Source organism: Cryptomeria japonica, chromosome 10 (assembly GCF_030272615.1).
Source record: "Cryptomeria japonica chromosome 10, Sugi_1.0, whole genome shotgun sequence".
In the NCBI taxonomy this organism is placed as follows: Eukaryota; Viridiplantae; Streptophyta; class Pinopsida; order Cupressales; family Cupressaceae; genus Cryptomeria; species Cryptomeria japonica.
Genome location: NC_081414.1, coordinates 293,618,804 through 293,635,208, shown reverse-complemented (window position 1 = coordinate 293,635,208; position 16,405 = coordinate 293,618,804). Strand labels below are relative to the sequence as shown.

General features: G+C 36.5%; 1 protein-coding gene across 1 annotated transcript; it reads left to right on the top strand.

The window, feature by feature from the left end:
- Nucleotides 1-1,744: 1,744 nt before the first annotated feature.
- LOC131858915 (uncharacterized) lies at nucleotides 1,745-4,488 on the top strand. The gene is made up of 4 exons (XM_059212400.1): nucleotides 1,745-1,843; nucleotides 2,336-2,696; nucleotides 2,798-2,908; nucleotides 3,098-4,488. The coding sequence occupies exons 1-4, from the start codon at nucleotides 1,745-1,747 to the stop codon at nucleotides 4,486-4,488; spliced, it is 1,962 nt and encodes a 653-aa protein (XP_059068383.1).
- Nucleotides 4,489-16,405: the final 11,917 nt, after the last annotated feature.

Sequence of the window (16,405 nt, the reverse complement as noted above, 5' to 3'; positions counted from 1 at the left end):
GGGTTGAATTTTTTTTTATGGGGATAAAAAATTAAACCAGTGTATTATCGCTGCATGGTAGTAATGAAAGAGAAGGTGTAAGGCGTAAAAATATGCAGTCCTGAGGTTGTTGGAAGTTATGTATAGAGACAGAGATGAATATATTTACCAATAGGAATGAATTTGATAACAGAAATTTAAAAAGTCTGATATGAATGTCGAAATTTATTTTATGAAGTCTAAGAAATTGTTAGCTCAATTTTATTTTTGCAATTAAGAGGTTGGAGCCTCTATGCTACTGTTAGAGTTGGAGCTCTTCTGGAAGTCGGTGCCTCCTTTGTTCAGAGTTGGTGCTCTTTATGTGAGATGTAGTTCATTGTTGTATATGGGTTGGTGCCCACTTGTTTTAATGAAAGATTTTCATGCCGTAGTTTTTTACCCGAAAGGGTTTTCCATGAGATAATCCCCCTATGTCCTTTTTGTGATTGTTTGTTCAACTCTTTTAATTTGGCTATTTTTGCTCTAAAAGCTTTTGGAATACTGATTCACCCCCCCCCTCTCAATATTTATGTTTTGGATAACACAAATAACATATAAAAATCATAAATAATTATATATACATTAATAATATATATTATATGTTGATTTTGGTCTAATAATCTTGTCATTGATGTCAAAAGGATATGTACTTGAGGCATAGAGTTGGTCTACACAGGCAAAGTAGATAGTGTGTGCGTAGAAGGAACAGCTATGCGTGAAAAGGCATTGACTATTTATCCCACATTCGCAGCATAGTGGTGAAATCGTGTCTTTATATTGATCGATGAGTATGGGTTAAGTGTGCAACGGCACACATGCCTTTTGCCCTCAATTTAAAGTGTGTCATGAAGACATCAACCAGCCAACGCAAGATCGCAACAGTCAATTCAAACTGCCACTAAAGGCTACAAAGTTGCAATGGACAGTTAGGCACAAGGTCGCAACCATCAAGGAAGACCACCACGGTAGGCTGTGATGTTGCGATCAAACCATAAAGGGTCACAGTAGCTTCTACACCGCATCCTCGCGGCTTGGAGATAACCGCGGAATATTAGATCGTGATGTGGCAAGAGACTGCCATGTGTTATGTCGTGGCTCATAGAGATAGAAGGAATGAAGGAAACGCAAGTTCGCAAGGTTTGATGATATAAGCAACTGTCAGATCGCGATGTTGCGACGAGCTGCCATGTGTTGTGTTGGGGCCCATGGAATTAGAAGTATAGTAGACAGTGCAACTTCGCATGGAGAGACGATGTCATCAGGAAAGGCTTGTGATGATGCATCCAACCACCACATGTCCAAAAAGTGAAGAAAGCGCTAGCTCGCAGGGTTTGGTGATGTATGCTGATGACAGGTCGCAATATCGCGACTTTATGCCACGTATCTCTAATAGTCAAATCTCCAATGTGACAGATAAAAGACCTAGGGAGATTGTGTTGACAGTAATGTGATGTGGCACATGGAACCGCCACAATGGTAAAAACGACCAATCTTTTTGGTCAAACTAAGATAATCAACGATCCAGATTTAAAGGAACTAAAGGAAATTGTTTTGGCGTGATAATAGAGCATTCTAGGAACTTGCACATATTGACTTAAATAGCTATCTAGTGAATGTAATTGGATAGTTACAACATGGGGTAGATTCTCTATGATGAGATGATAAGAACAAAGTGCAAACCAACTAGATGAACGATCCTAATGCAGCATAAAAAATTATACAAATCATGTTGCACGATAACGATGCAAACTATGTTTGTCTGATTTGTGATGAACCATGTTCTGGCCAACCTTATGGAGGTGAATGTAGAGTATATAAAGAGAAGGTAAGTCGACAAAGAATAGAGTGTGTGGAAGTGTGGATGAATGTTGGATTGAAAAGAGAGTGAGTTGCAGAGCTGAAAGAGAGTGAACCAAATTTATGAAGAAGCAGATCTACAGAAGGTTCATGGTTATTCATTGTATTACATTAAGATTGTAATCTTCCATGTTAGTGTAGGAGATTGGTGTCTCCTGAAGGTTGGTGCCTTCAAATCTAGTGATTGTAAAGATATTGGTGTCTCAAATTCTGAAGTAAACTGTAGGGGTTGGTGCTCCTTTAGATTGGTGTCCATAAAAAGCATAGGGGATTGGTGTCTCCTAGAGGTTGGTGTCGTCAAATTAATTGTAATCAGTTGATACATTTGTGAGGCTCGATTTGGATAGTAGTTCGAAGCAGCATTTTCTCACCGTGGTTTTTCCCATCTTGGGTTTTCCACGTATATCCTGGTGTTGTGTGATGTGTTATTGATCCTTCTCTTGGATTTGATATTTGGCAGTCAATTGTGACTGGGTATACACCTCCTAACAATTCTCCATCCACTCCAGATGAGAAGGAATATGAGAATAATGCAAAAGCAAAGAATGCCATATTGTGTGGACTATCAAATTCAGAATTTGTCAAGGTAATGCACTGCAAAATTGCAAAGGAGATTTGGGACAAGCTTCATAGTATCTATGAAGGTGATGATACAGTTAAGCAAGCAAAATTGCAGACTTATAGAGCTCAGTTTGAGGGGTTGAAGATGAAGAAAGAAGAACGAATTGCAGAATATTTGCTCAAAGTGGATGAAGTTGTCAATGCTATCAAAGGACGCGGTGAAGAGGTTAAGGATGCTGTAAACATGAAGGAGGTGTTACGTATGACTCAAAAGTTTCTGCTATTGAAGAAGCTAAGAACCTAAATAGTTTTTCTATGTATGAATTGTTTGGATCTCTTTCTACATATGAAATGAGAATAGGAAAAGATGGTAAATCAAAGAGAGAAGTTGCATTTAAGGTTGTTGAGGTGGAAGATTCAGAGATTGATCAAGAAGAGGCCAACTTTGTAAAGAGATTAAAAAGAGGATCAGGTAAGTACAAAGGAAAACTACCATTCAAATGTTTTGAATGTGGTAAAGTAGGACATTATGCATCTCAATGTAGAAATAAAAAGGAGAATGAAAATCAATCAAAATTTCCTAATTATGAGAAAGGAAAGAACTAGAAGAGCTTATATTCCAAAGAAGATAGTGGTACCTCTGATGCTGAAAGTGATGCAGAAGATGTCACTAAACCTGGAAATGAAGAACATTTATTCATGGCAATTGCTAAGGTTGAGTCTGAAAAGAATGATAATGATGAAGAAGAAGAAGTTGAGGTTGATCTGGAAGGAGAACTCATTTCTGCCTTAAATGAACTAGACCTTGCAAGAGCAAAGAATCAAAAATACAAAAAGAAGATTGAGGAATCTGAAGCACTAAGTCTCAAAACTAAAATTGAAGAAGCTAAGAAGATAGAGGATACTTTGACAGAAAAATTGCAGGTGAAAGAGAAAGAATGTGAGCTACTTGAGACTAGGATAGTATGTTTAAAAAAATATGACAAAAGCATTGAAGCCTTGGATAACATGTTGAGTAAACAACGCAAATCTAATATCTTGACTGGATTAGGTTGTAAGAAGGGACACTGCTCTAACAGCACTGTGATAGATAAGAAGAAATGCAAAGACAAAATCAGTGATGTCTTTGTAAAAGTTGACGATAAAAGAAAAGATGAAGAGAGGATTCAATCAGTTGCAAAAAAGGACATGACAATTGACGAGAAATCCGAAAACAGGGAAACTGAGAGATTCATTGATGTTATCAGTAAGAAGAAAAGATTCAAAAGAACACCTCCTGCCAGGCAACAAGCAGCATTCAGGTTCAATCATTCCTTTCCTAGCTACTGTTTCTCTTGTAATAAGTTTGGTCATAAGGCAACAGATTGTAGACTTAATATAAGGACTTTCATAAGTCAAAAGCCATTTGCACCTCTTGCTGATTTCACTACAGTATGTTATAAATGTAACAACCTTGGTCATATAGAAAAATTTTGTAGAAGTGGTATTAATTCTCCCAAACAAGAAATGAAAATGAATACTCATCAAGGAGTAAAGGAAACTAAATCTGATATAGACCAGAAGAAAGAAACTAAAAGGGAATGGAAGGTGAAGAAGGAAAAGCATAATATAGAGAAGTCTCTTCTTGTTCAGGCTGCTTTTCATGCACAAGATGAGAATGATACATGGTATGTCGACAGCGGATGCTCAAATCATATGACAGGTGACACGAGTAAATTTCTCTCATTAAAAGAGAATTGCAAAGGAACAATAAGATTTGGTTCAAATGATAGTGCTACCATAGTTGGAAAAGGATCAATCAGTTTTGATAATGGATGGACAACAACACAAAATGTCTTCTATGTTGAAGGGCTCAGACACAACTTGCTCAGTGTCAGTCAGATGTATGATAATGGATACAATGTGGTATTCCATAAGAAAGGATGTGATATCAAAAAAAATGGAAGAGTAATTGCTGATGCACATAGAACAGATGGAAATTTATACATACTAAACAAGCTCAAGGAAAGGAATGGATCCAAATGTCTCATGAGTCAAAAGGATGAAAGCTAGTTATGGCATAAAAGGTTGGGGCACATGAATTTTGACAGTCATGTCAAAATCAGTTCAAAGAAGGCTATAAGAGGTATGCTTGCTATCACAAAGCCATCAAATATTGTATGCAAACATTATCAAATTGGCAAGCAAACAAAAGTGAGCTTCAAGACTAAAGAACATTCAACTACAAGACCACTTGGACTGATTCATACTGATTTATGTGGACCCATGAGAACAAAAGGTTGGAATGGTCAAAGATATTTCATGTTGTTCATAGATGACTTCACTAGAATGACTTGGGTGTGCTTCTTGAAAGAAAAATCAAAAGCATTTGATAAATTCAGAACTTTTAGGCCTATGGTTGAAAATGAGATGAACCTACGACTAAAATGTTTAAGGTCTAACAGAGGTGGAGAATTCACATCAGATGAATTTGAGAATTGCTATGAAAAACATGGTATAAGAAGACAGTTTTCTGCAGCAAGAACACCACAACAAAATGGTGTGGTTGAAAGGAAAAATAGGATAGTGCAAGAAATGGCAAGAACCCTGTTGAATGAGTCAAGACTCAAAACTAACTGATAGATTTTGGAAGGATGTTGTTCATACAGTTGTTTACATTCTAAACAGAGCACAGTTGAGACCGAATAGCTCTAAAACTCCTTATGAGTTATGGACAAGGACAACTTCAGTTAGTCATTTTAGGGTGTTTGGAAGCAAGTGTTATATAAATCGTGATGATGAAAATCTTGGCAAATTTGATGCTAGATCAAATGAAGGATACTTTGTTGGATATTGCTCAAGAAGCAAGGCTTATAAATGATATAATATGAGGTTGCATAGAATTGTGGAAAGCATACATGTAAAGTTTGATGAGGATTCACTTTGTACTGCAATAGTTGATGATGACTCGGATGTACTTGAACCAATTCATATTGAACCAATTGTCCAGGAACCAACAAGGAAAGACACAAAGGCACCTTCAAGAATTGTACTAATAGATCATCCAAAAGAGAAGATTATTGGTGATAAAAATGCAGGCGTGCAGACAAGGAGAAAGACTGCAATGAGGACACAAGAAGGTCAATCTGAAGATACCGCTCAACTTGAAAGCTTTGCTTTACTTTCTCTAGTTGAACCCAAGAACTTTGTAGAAGCAAGTCAAGAAGAGAATTGGGTTGATGTTATGCAAGAAGAAATCAATCAAATTGAGAAGTATGAAACATGGGAACTTGTCCCTAGACTAAGGACAAGAATGTAATTTGAACCAAATGGGAATTTAGAAACAAATTAAATGAAGAAGGTAAAGTTGTCACTAACAAAGCTAGACTTGTGTGCAAGGGTATGCACAAGTTGAGGGCATTGACTTTGAAGAAACATTTGCACCTCTAGCACGTTTGGAAGCAATCATAATGTTTCTTACATTCTCTACCAGAACTTTAAAGTGTATCAAATGAATGTCAAATCTGCATTTCTAAATGGTAATCTTGAAGAGGAGCAATATATTGAGCAACCAAAAGGTTGGATGTCAGAAAAAGATCAAAACCTTGTATGCAGAGTTAAGAAAGCTTTATATGCATTGAAACAAGCGCCTAGAGCTTGGTATGTAAGATTAGATTCATACTTACAACAACAAGGGTTTAGAAAAGGTGTTGCAGACAGTAATCTGTACATTAGATCTGAAGGAGACCATCAATTGATTGTGATTGTGTATGCTGATGACATAATCTTTGGGGGAAGCGATGATAAGATGTGTAAAGTGTTTATTGAAGCTATGCAAAATGAATTTGAAATGTTCATGTTAGGTGAGTTGTCCTCCTTTCTTGGTTTGCAAATCACTTAGACTGACAAAGGTGTTTTTATTTGTCAAACTAAGCATGTGAGGGAAATGTTGAAAAAGTTTCAAATGGAAGATTGCAATCCAGCTAACACACCCATGGTGATAGGGTGTAAACTAAGCAAAGAAGATGAATCTCCATTGGCAAATCAAACAAAGTATAGATCAATGATTAGAAGCTTGTTGTATCTAACTTCTTTCAGGACTGATATTATGCATGTTGTATGCATGGTAGCAAGATTATAGGTTGCTCCAAAGGAAACTCATGTGAAGGTATAGTCACAAGGATCTTCAAGTATTTACAACATACAAAAGACTATGGATTATGGTGCCTTTCAATCAAATTGAGAAGTATGAAACATGGGAACTTGTCCCTAGACCTAAGGACAAGAATGTAATTTGAACCAAATGGGTATTCAGAAACAAATTAAATGAAGAAGGTAAAGTTGTCACTAACAAAGCTAGACTTGTGTGCAAGGGTATGCACAGGTTGAGGACATTGACTTTGAAGAAACATTTGCACCTCTAGCACGTTTGGAAGCAATCATAATGTTTCTTGCATTCTCTACCAGAACTTTAAAGTGTATCAAATGAATGTCAAATCTGCATTTCTAAATGGTAATCTTGAAGAGGAGCAATATATTGAGCAACCGAAAGGTTGGATGTCAGAAAAAGATCAAAACCTTGTATGCAGAGTTAAGAAAGCTTTATATGCATTGAAACAAGCTCCTAGAGCTTGGTATGTAAGATTAGATTCATACTTACAACAACAAGGGTTTAAAAAAAGGTGTTGCAGACAGTAATCTATAAATTAGATCTGAAGGAGACCATCAATTGATTGTGATTGTGTATGTTGATGACATAATCTTTGGGGGAAGCGGTGCTAAGATGTGTAAAGTGTTTATTGAAGCTATGCAAAATGAATTTGAAATGTTCATGTTAGGTGAGTTGTCCTACTTTCTTGGTTAGCAAATCACTCAAACTGACAAAGGTGTTTTTATTTGTCAAACTAAGCATGTGAGGGAAATGTTGAAAAAGCTTCAAATGGAAGATTGCAATCCAACTAACATACCCATGGTGATAGGGTGTAAACTCAACAAAGAAGATGAATCCCCATTGGCAAATCAAACAAAGTATAGATCAATGATTAGAAGCTTGTTGTATCTAACTTCTTTCAGGCCTGATATTATGCATGTTGTATGCATGGTAGCAAGATTATAGGCTGCTCCAAGAATATATAGCTGCTACTTCATGTTGCACTCAACTATTGTGGATGAAACGGACCTTGAAGGACATCAAGTTAGAGTATGAAGAGCCAAAACCAATTCCTTGTGACAATACCAGTGCTATTAATATATCCAAAAAACCTGTGATATATTCCAAAACGAAGCATATAGCTATCAAGCATCATTTTTTGAGGGAGAAGGTTGCAGATCAAGAAGTTCGACTAGAGTACGTGGCCACAAAGGACCGGGTTGCAGACATCTTGACAAAGCCACTTCCCAAGGAAACATTTATGTTTTTGAGACAGAAGTTGGGGATTTTACCTACAGAGAGCTTTTTCTCAAAGGGAGCGTATAGGTTTTCAGTGTGTCCCTGTAGCAGAGTTTCAGTCCGCCCTTTCTCATTGATGACAAAGGAAGAGAGATTGGTGTGGGAATGTTGGTAGACACAATAGAGGAAGAAAGTTCAAAGAGGGAGTGCAGTGCGTTGTGAGAGTTAAGTTTTGCCATCAATGACGAAGGGGCAGATTGTTGATTTTGGTCTAATAATCTTGTCATTGATGTCAAAAGGATATGTACTCGAGGCATAGAGTTGACGTGCATAGGCAGAGTAGACAGTGTGTGCGTACAAGGAACAACTATGCGTGAAAAGGCATTGACTATTTATCCCACAGTCGCAGCACTGCGGTGATATTGAGTCTTTATATTGATCAATGAGTATGGGTTAAGTGTGCAACGGCACACATGCTTTTTGCCCTCAGTTTGGAGCGCATCATGAAGACATTAATGGTCAATTCAAACTGCTAGTAAAGGCTGCGAAGTTGCAATGGGCGGTTAGGCGCAGGGTCGCAACCATCAAGGTAGACCACCACGGTAGGTTGCAATGTTGCGATCTAACCATAAACGATCGCAGTAGCTGCTACACCGCATCCTCGCAGTTTGGAGATAACCATGGAATATTAGACTGCGATGTGGCGAGAGACTGCCATGTGTTATGTCGTGGTTCACAGAGATAGAAGGAATGAAGGAATCACAGTTTCACCAGTTTTGATGATATAAGAATTGTCAGACCGCGATGTTGCGACAAGTTGTCACGTGTTGTGCTAGGGCCCATGGAGCTAGAAGTATGGTAGAGAGTGAAACTTCGCATGGAGAGATGATGTCATCAGGAAAGGCTTGCGATGATGCGACCAACCGCCACAAGTCCAGGAAGCGAAGAAAGCGCTGGCTCACAGGGTTTGGTGATGTATGCTGATGACATTCGCGATGTCGCGACTTTATGCCATGTGTCTCTGACAATCAAATCTCCAATGCGACAGATAAAAGACCTAGGGAGATTGTGTTGACAGTAATGTGATGTGGCGCGTGGAACCGCCACAATGGTAAAAAATTCCAATCTTTTTCGTCAAACTGAGATAATCAACGATCCAGATTTAAAGGAACTAAACGAACTTGTTTTGGTGCGATAACAAAGCATTCTAGGAACTTGCACATATTGACTTAAACAGCTATCTGGTGAATGCAATTGGATAGTTACAACATGGGGCAGATTCTCTATGATGAGATGATAAGAACAGAGTGCAAACCGACTGGACGAACGATCCTAATGCAGCATAGAAAATTGTACAGATCATGTTGCATGATAACGATGCAAACTATGTTTGTCTGATCTGTGATGAACTATGTTCTAGCCAACCTTATGGAGGTGAATGTAGAGTATATAAAGGGAAGGTAAGTCGGCAAAGAATAGTGTGTGGAAGTGTGGATGAATGTTGGACTAAAAAGAGAGTGAGTTGCAGAGCTGAAAGAGAGTGAACCAAATTTTTGAAGAAATATAACTACAGAAGGTTCATAGTTATTCATTGTATTACAACAAGATTGTAATCTTGCATGTTAGTGTAGGGAATTGGTGTCTCTCGAAGGTTAGTGCTTTCAAATCTAGTGATTGTAAAGGGATTGGTGTCCCAGATACTGAAGTAAACTGTAGGGGTTCGTGCTCCTTTGGATTGGTGTCCATAAAAAGTATAGGGGATCGGTGTATCCTGAATGTTGGTGCCTTCAAATTAATTGTAATCAGTTGATACATTTGTGAGGCTGGATTTGGACAGTAGCTCCGAGCAGCATTTTCTTAGCGTGGTTTTTCCTATCTTGGGTTTTCCACGTATATCCTGGTGTTGTGTGATGTGTTATTGATCTTTTCATTCTTCTGCAATATATGTTTAATCTCTTGTGAGATCTGAAAAGTGGTTTTAGTATACACTGATTCAACCCCGCGCCCCCCCCCCCCTCTCAGTGTATTTGTGTGTTCAACAATATACTATTTATGAAATATACAATATTAATTAATTTTTAAACTATAAGTAGAATATATAATATTTATTATATATACACTATTACTATTATTAATAAAACTATTTTCCAAAACACTTTTATTAAAATTAAAAAACCATTCAATACAACATTAATAAAAAATTCATATATAACAATTAAATAATATTAAATTTAATAAATAACTAATTTAGTCATAATTAATAAAATAATATATATTAAAAACCATAGTATAAAACCTAAGTTACTAATTCTTCTCAGAAAACCCTGGGTCCTGATTCTGATTCTACCTCAATCCTAGTCCAAGCCTAATTCCGGTTGGATTCCTCTCGGGTCCTTCCCAGGTGGCTAGGTCCTCTGTGGGTCCGACCCAACCACCTGGGAAGGACCCGAGAGGAATCCACAAGGAACCCAAGCGGACCCGGGTGGACCAAATGGCTATCATTGCAAAAGCTTCTTGGTTATTAATTGCACTTGTTTGCTTTGTTTCATCAGCAAATGGCTAAAATAAGGTCGATAATCTCATTGTACTTCATGCTCTTTACAACTATGAACAATGAAACAAACAATCGAACAACTATCTACATATTATTCAACATTTTTTGTCAGACTGTCCATATTTTAAGATTTAATGCCTATAAGATTCCAAAGGTATGCGATGGATTCCAACCTTTAGTACCTGTTGGATTTTGATTACTTCAATTCTATATATGTCCCATCAATCTAGGGGAAATGATAATTTTTCTTCCTTTGTGCAGAATTTGCCCACACTTAATGTGAAGATTCAAAAAATTATGTAACAAACTTGGTTCAAACTCAAAGCACTACATGATCATCATCAAGGACCTCATTTTATAGGTTGGTGTCTATGTTTTCTTTCATGTAATTACTTGGTAGTTACAAAGGTACTATGGCATAAACAACACTCCTTCATGTATGGAAAGTCACATTGTATATTTCATATTTGTATGGATTGTGTCATTGTAATAATCAATAATGTTAGTGATGGTTTATAAATTATATAATTATATTTTATAATTTTGATGTTTGAACCTATATATATGTGTGTGTGTGTGTGTGTGTACGGACATACCCATACCCGTACCCAAGGGAAAAAAAAATTGTCGAATCTGCAAATCCGTACCAGATTTCGTATCCATTTCCATACCCGAATCAGTAACTTAAGATAAAACAAATAAAATTGTATTTAATACTAATTTAATTAGCATTTAATAACAATAAGCTTCATTAATTGATTGCAAGATTATTAATTGCTAATAAATGATGTTAAATTTAATAAAATTATACTAAATTAAAAACTGAAAAATTATGCCTAAATTATGGTGGTCACACGATGAAGAATGGAGCTACGAATTGTTTTGTTTGTTTAATTCATGGACTATTTTGATTGTTTCGTATGTGATGAAAAAAAATTGAAGTCATAAAATGCATTTTAATCAGAGTTACAGGACTCTACGAGTTTGGCCTGGACTCTGCGAGTCTAGAGGCGGGTCGACTCTACAAAGTCCAGAGGACGCTAGACTTGAACTCGGCCGAGTCTGGCTAGGTAGACTCAAACTCGCCGAGTCCCGAGCCTAGGACTCTGCTGCATCCAGCCACAAATAAAAAGCCAAAAAAAAAGGTTTGTTTTAAGTTGGAATCTGGTAATTTCACAGGAATGCATGTTTATGACTACAATTTATGAATAAACATATCCCATGGTTTAAACTTTAAATTGCTACTTAGAATTCAGGATTTGTGTATCCAATAATAACTGACAGAAACCTGCTTGTATATTTGCTACAGCAATATCTGAGAATTAAAAATAGACACAAGTTTACACACGAATGCACAGCTAAACTAATGATTATGTGTAAATGAGCATCGTGGACCTTAAAAGGTACTTGGCTTTTTTTAAGTGCATGCCACATTTGAATTTCTCACCATGGTAAAAACACCACATGGTTGCTTTTCCTAATTTTTCTGTCAGAATGGAAACAAATTCATCAAAAAACATATAGCTATACAATTGTATTTTTGAATTTTCAAGTATACTTTTTGTAGATGGTGTTTCAAGAAAAGATATGTTAGTATTGACGTACTACATTGATGTTTATGATTCCTTGGAGGTCTTGCAATTTCATACTAGAGTGTGGTATATAAATTCATGAATGCATGGATTATCAAGTGATGGAAAGAGATTTATGATTATGGTTGTCTAAAGTGGTAGCTACTTCGAGGTATCAGTCAGAGAGTAGCTGATCAGCTTCTGATTTGATCAATCTATGGACCAAAGCACAAGGAAGACTGTCATGTTGTATAGAAACTTTGGATTGTTGGTGTTTGTAGCTAGGTTGGATCCCTTCTAGAGCCGACCTAGTACACTTAACAGTTATGTGGCTTGCCGGCCTTAGAAGGCATTAATGATTCAATGTTAGTCGGGCCCTAATTGGGCGACATATGTAACTTGTGATTAAATGTAACTTGTAAACACTCATGTGTAACTTGTAATTAGTTAAGACCTATATGGATGTAACTTGTAAATTATAGGTTTGATCCTCCTTGGCAAAATATATGCAAAGTCAATCTCATTGTAATGACACACAATCAGCAATTACATTCCTATTCGGCATTCTCCAGCGAATTACTTATGTGATCAGCGACTCATCTTCTAAGTCAGCAAAGCACATTCCTAAGTCAGCGAAGCACATTCAGAGGTCAGCGAATCATATGCAAAGGACAGTGAACTGTTCTTTCTGACAGCAAACTGTCCTTTCTGACAGTGAACATCATCTTGAAGACAGTGAATATCATTTGAGGACAGCGAACATCATTTGAAGGCAGTGAACTTCATCTCTGAGACAGCGAACCTCCTTGTGACAGCAAACACCCTATTCTCAGAGATAAGTTCATCATTGTGTATATACAGCGAACCTCCTTGTGACAGCAAACACCCTATTCTCAGAGATAAGTTCATCATTGTGTATATCCTAGGTTGAAGATGCTGTTCTACTGTGCATAATTTACTGGTTTTGATTGCTTCAAGTGTTGAAGCTAATTGTAAAAGATACCTACTGATCATTGAATAATAAGATCTGAGAATTATAGCTGGGTTTTTCACCTCCAAGAGGGAGGTTTACCCAGGATACATTGGTGTTCTTTGTGTGCATTTCATTGATTGTTATCTATTTTGCTACTGTCTGATCTAAAATTAACATGGATTCTGTACAAGAACTCTGTACTTGTTCTTCATATCTATACTTCGTATATTTGGTTATTAGAACTCTCCAGCTAGATAAAGTAGAGCCGATGAAGATTGCTAAATAGAAAAAATTTCTTTGCAAGTTATTGAGACTTGGAAGGTTGTTGTGAGTAGTTTTAACTATTGATATTAGTGAAGCAGCTCAAACTGCGTAATATTTCCTGGATCATTTTTTCATTAAAGGTTATGCAAGATATTCTTTTCATTATAAATCAGTATTTAAATGGAAAACATTATTGATCAAACAATCATTCATATTTGGGAGAGTACTCAAAGTCAGCACGTTTATGAATATGTTTCCACATTTAGTACTAGTTAAGTACAGGATAATTTTGTCTCTTATTTGAACATACTTTTGTTGCCAAAGAAATCTACATCAAAAAATTAGCAAGGAATAGAACTATCTTGGAAATTTTCATTGCCGCCATCTACTATATTTGTCTTGGGAATTCATTTCAACATCAACTATCATCTATTATTTGAGTTTAAAATTGATTTTTGATTTTAAATCCTTAAAAATCTTTGAATTTCTTCGGTTTTTCAATTTGTCTACTCTTGGCCGAGTTTTCGCCAAGTCCGAGCACCGAGTCCGAGTCTGAGTCAAAAATCAGCTTGCTGAGTCCAAGTCGAGTTCGAGTCTTGTAACTATGATTTTAATGATAAGCATTGAGAAGAATGGCAGGAGAAATGGCAGTTAACTCATGACACGAAATTGTTTCAGGAGTCTTGAATGGGAAGAGAAATTCTTTTGAAATTGTATTTGTGGGTTGACCTAGTTGAGATTTGTTTTGGAATCATCAATGGGTTGTTGGAATTGGTCAAATTTGACTAGAAAACCTTCGAAACATTTCGGGGAGGAAAAATGCATACCCTAGTCAAATCCATGGACGATTCAACTCAGAATCCAATTCTGGAATGTTTTGTACCTGGAATTGGCCTGTCTATGTGCCGATTCAATAACTTAGCTTTTTAGTGGCTTCAAGTGGCACATTGGTCTTCTTGAAGCCCATAGATTTGTCAAAGAAAGTCAGGAATGTTGAGACTTTGTGCAGTTTGTTGGAGGGGCTGATCCAAGAGATTAATGTGGAGAATGTTCTCCAAATTATCACAAACAATACAACATATATAGTTGCAAAGAGACTTATTTAGAAGAGGCGTCCCACCATTTGTCAGTGCCATTGTGCTGCTCATTGCTTGGATTTAATACTGGATGAAATTGCAAAGATTGGGTGGATCAAAAGTGTGATTGATAATTCTAGAACATCACCAAATTTATCTACAAACATACTTAGGTCCTTAGCTTGATGAAAGTGCATGTGCAAGGCATGGAGCTTGTGTGATCAAGGGTGATGCTAGTTGCCACAAACCTCATCACTTTCCAAAGCATTATATGGGCAATACCTTCTCTCATGTAGATGCTCGTGAGCAATGCCTATTTAAACTCTCCATGTTCCAAAATGATAGAAGGAAGGTCATGAGAATATTTTTTGATGAAGTCTTCTCCAAGAATGCAAATATGATACTGAAGGTAAGCAACAAACTTAGTTTTTGAGAAATTTTGTATTTAATGTTTTTTCTTGTTCTTTGTTATTGTTTTATTAATTTTCTATTGATTTAAAAATTCATTTTCATTTTTTAGGTGACAAATCCTTTGAGCAAGGCTTTGTGTTTGATCAATGGGGATAACATGCCAATGGGTTGTTGGTGTGAATAAGGCTTAGGACCTAATAAGGCCTTATACCTAGTGATTTTGCTAGTTCCTAGTTGGGGACTTATTCACATGATTTAAGTTTACTTAGGTCCTAGGTGTCCTTCTAGAAGATTAGTTAGTTGTCGCATGAACTTATCTTATCTCATGACAACTTATTTATAACTACTTCTAGTTACCTAAGTCAACACTTTAGTTGTCTCATTGCATAGGATTATGACACATGTCAACATCATGTCTAATCCTACCTCTCACTTTGTCGTTATAAGCAAGGCCTCTCGTGTCCATTTGTTATATTAAATCAATCTTGCATTGTTGAAGCAATCTATTCTTGCCATTCTCTTGTGGAAGTTATTTTGGTCTTGCAAGGATCTTGGGGGTGTTGTGGAGTCACCTATCTACTCCGATATGGGTTATATCTATTAGGCCATGGATTGGGTCAAGGAGGTCATTTTGCATTATTAACGTGGGAACAAAATAAAATGTGAAATTATTTGGCACATCATTGATTGTAAAGGAAGAAACCAACTCCATCAACTAGTACATGCCATGGTATGCTACCTAAATCCCAAATTTTACTTCTCTGATATGTTTGGCTGATGATGAGGTCATAGCAAATCTTACCAAATGTATAGAGAAAATGACACCAACAAAGGCCTTAAACACATGATTCCAAATAAGTTGGAGGTCTACCATGGTGCAGAGGGGAGACTCTTTTCTTCGTTTTTATGAATACAATGGGGGAAAACCAACACCCAAGTGAAAAATATTAGTCCTTAAGTCACACACTTTCATAAATTCAAATTTCAGTTCTTAGCTTAATCCTAGAAAGTTCTAACTTTGATACCTATAATTTTTTAAATGTTTTATTTTGCAAATTATGGTGAGAGACATTTAGGGCTAGAACACCAAATCTTTAGAGGCTAGCTATCTATATTTTGTCCAGCCTTATAGCACTTCTTGATGTGAACACAATTGGAACCTATTTGAGAGCATTCACACTAAGATAAGAAACAAGTTAACTTAAATGGCATCCCTCTTGTCTAATTCTCTTCAACTTTGAACCAAAAAGTTGGAGAGTCCTTGTGATGCTATCAAATGACATCAATCCATATTCAAATTGGGTTGTAGAAGATGTGAATGTAATGTTCACTAACAAAGATTTTGCTGAATTGGAGAGGGCGAAGCAGCAGCAACAGAAATATTGGAGGAAGACATACTTGAGGAATCAATCTCTCTTCATGATGATTCAGATTTACCTTCTAGTTTGAGGCTGGATAGTACTAGTACTGAGGAAGAAGAGGAATTTATAGATTGTAGTTGTCTATTAATTTATTTGTACAATGTTTGAAACTTCAGAATTTTAAATTCTGGTTGTGTTTAAGGGTCATACAACATATTCAATCTTTGAATGATGACAAATTGATAATCAAAATACAGTTATATGTTCTCTAAATTCATTCTTTGTGCATCTCGTGCATTAAATCATATTTTGTGTAATAATGAAGTTTGTCCAGAGTTTGAGTCAAAAAAAAATTACGCTGAGTTTAATTTTTTGAACTATCGTGTGTACA

Bases quoted from the DNA above. Each gene is read 5' to 3' on its own strand.
- LOC131858915 (XM_059212400.1), top strand. From the start codon at position 1,745: ATGTTGCACGATAACGATGCAAACTATGTTTGTCTGATTTGTGATGAA. The intron at 1,844-2,335 runs GTAAGTCGACAA...GATATTTGGCAG, and splicing joins GTAGAGTATATAAAGAGAAG to TCAATTGTGACTGGGTATAC. The intron at 2,697-2,797 runs GTATGACTCAAA...AAATGAGAATAG, and splicing joins AAACATGAAGGAGGTGTTAC to GAAAAGATGGTAAATCAAAG.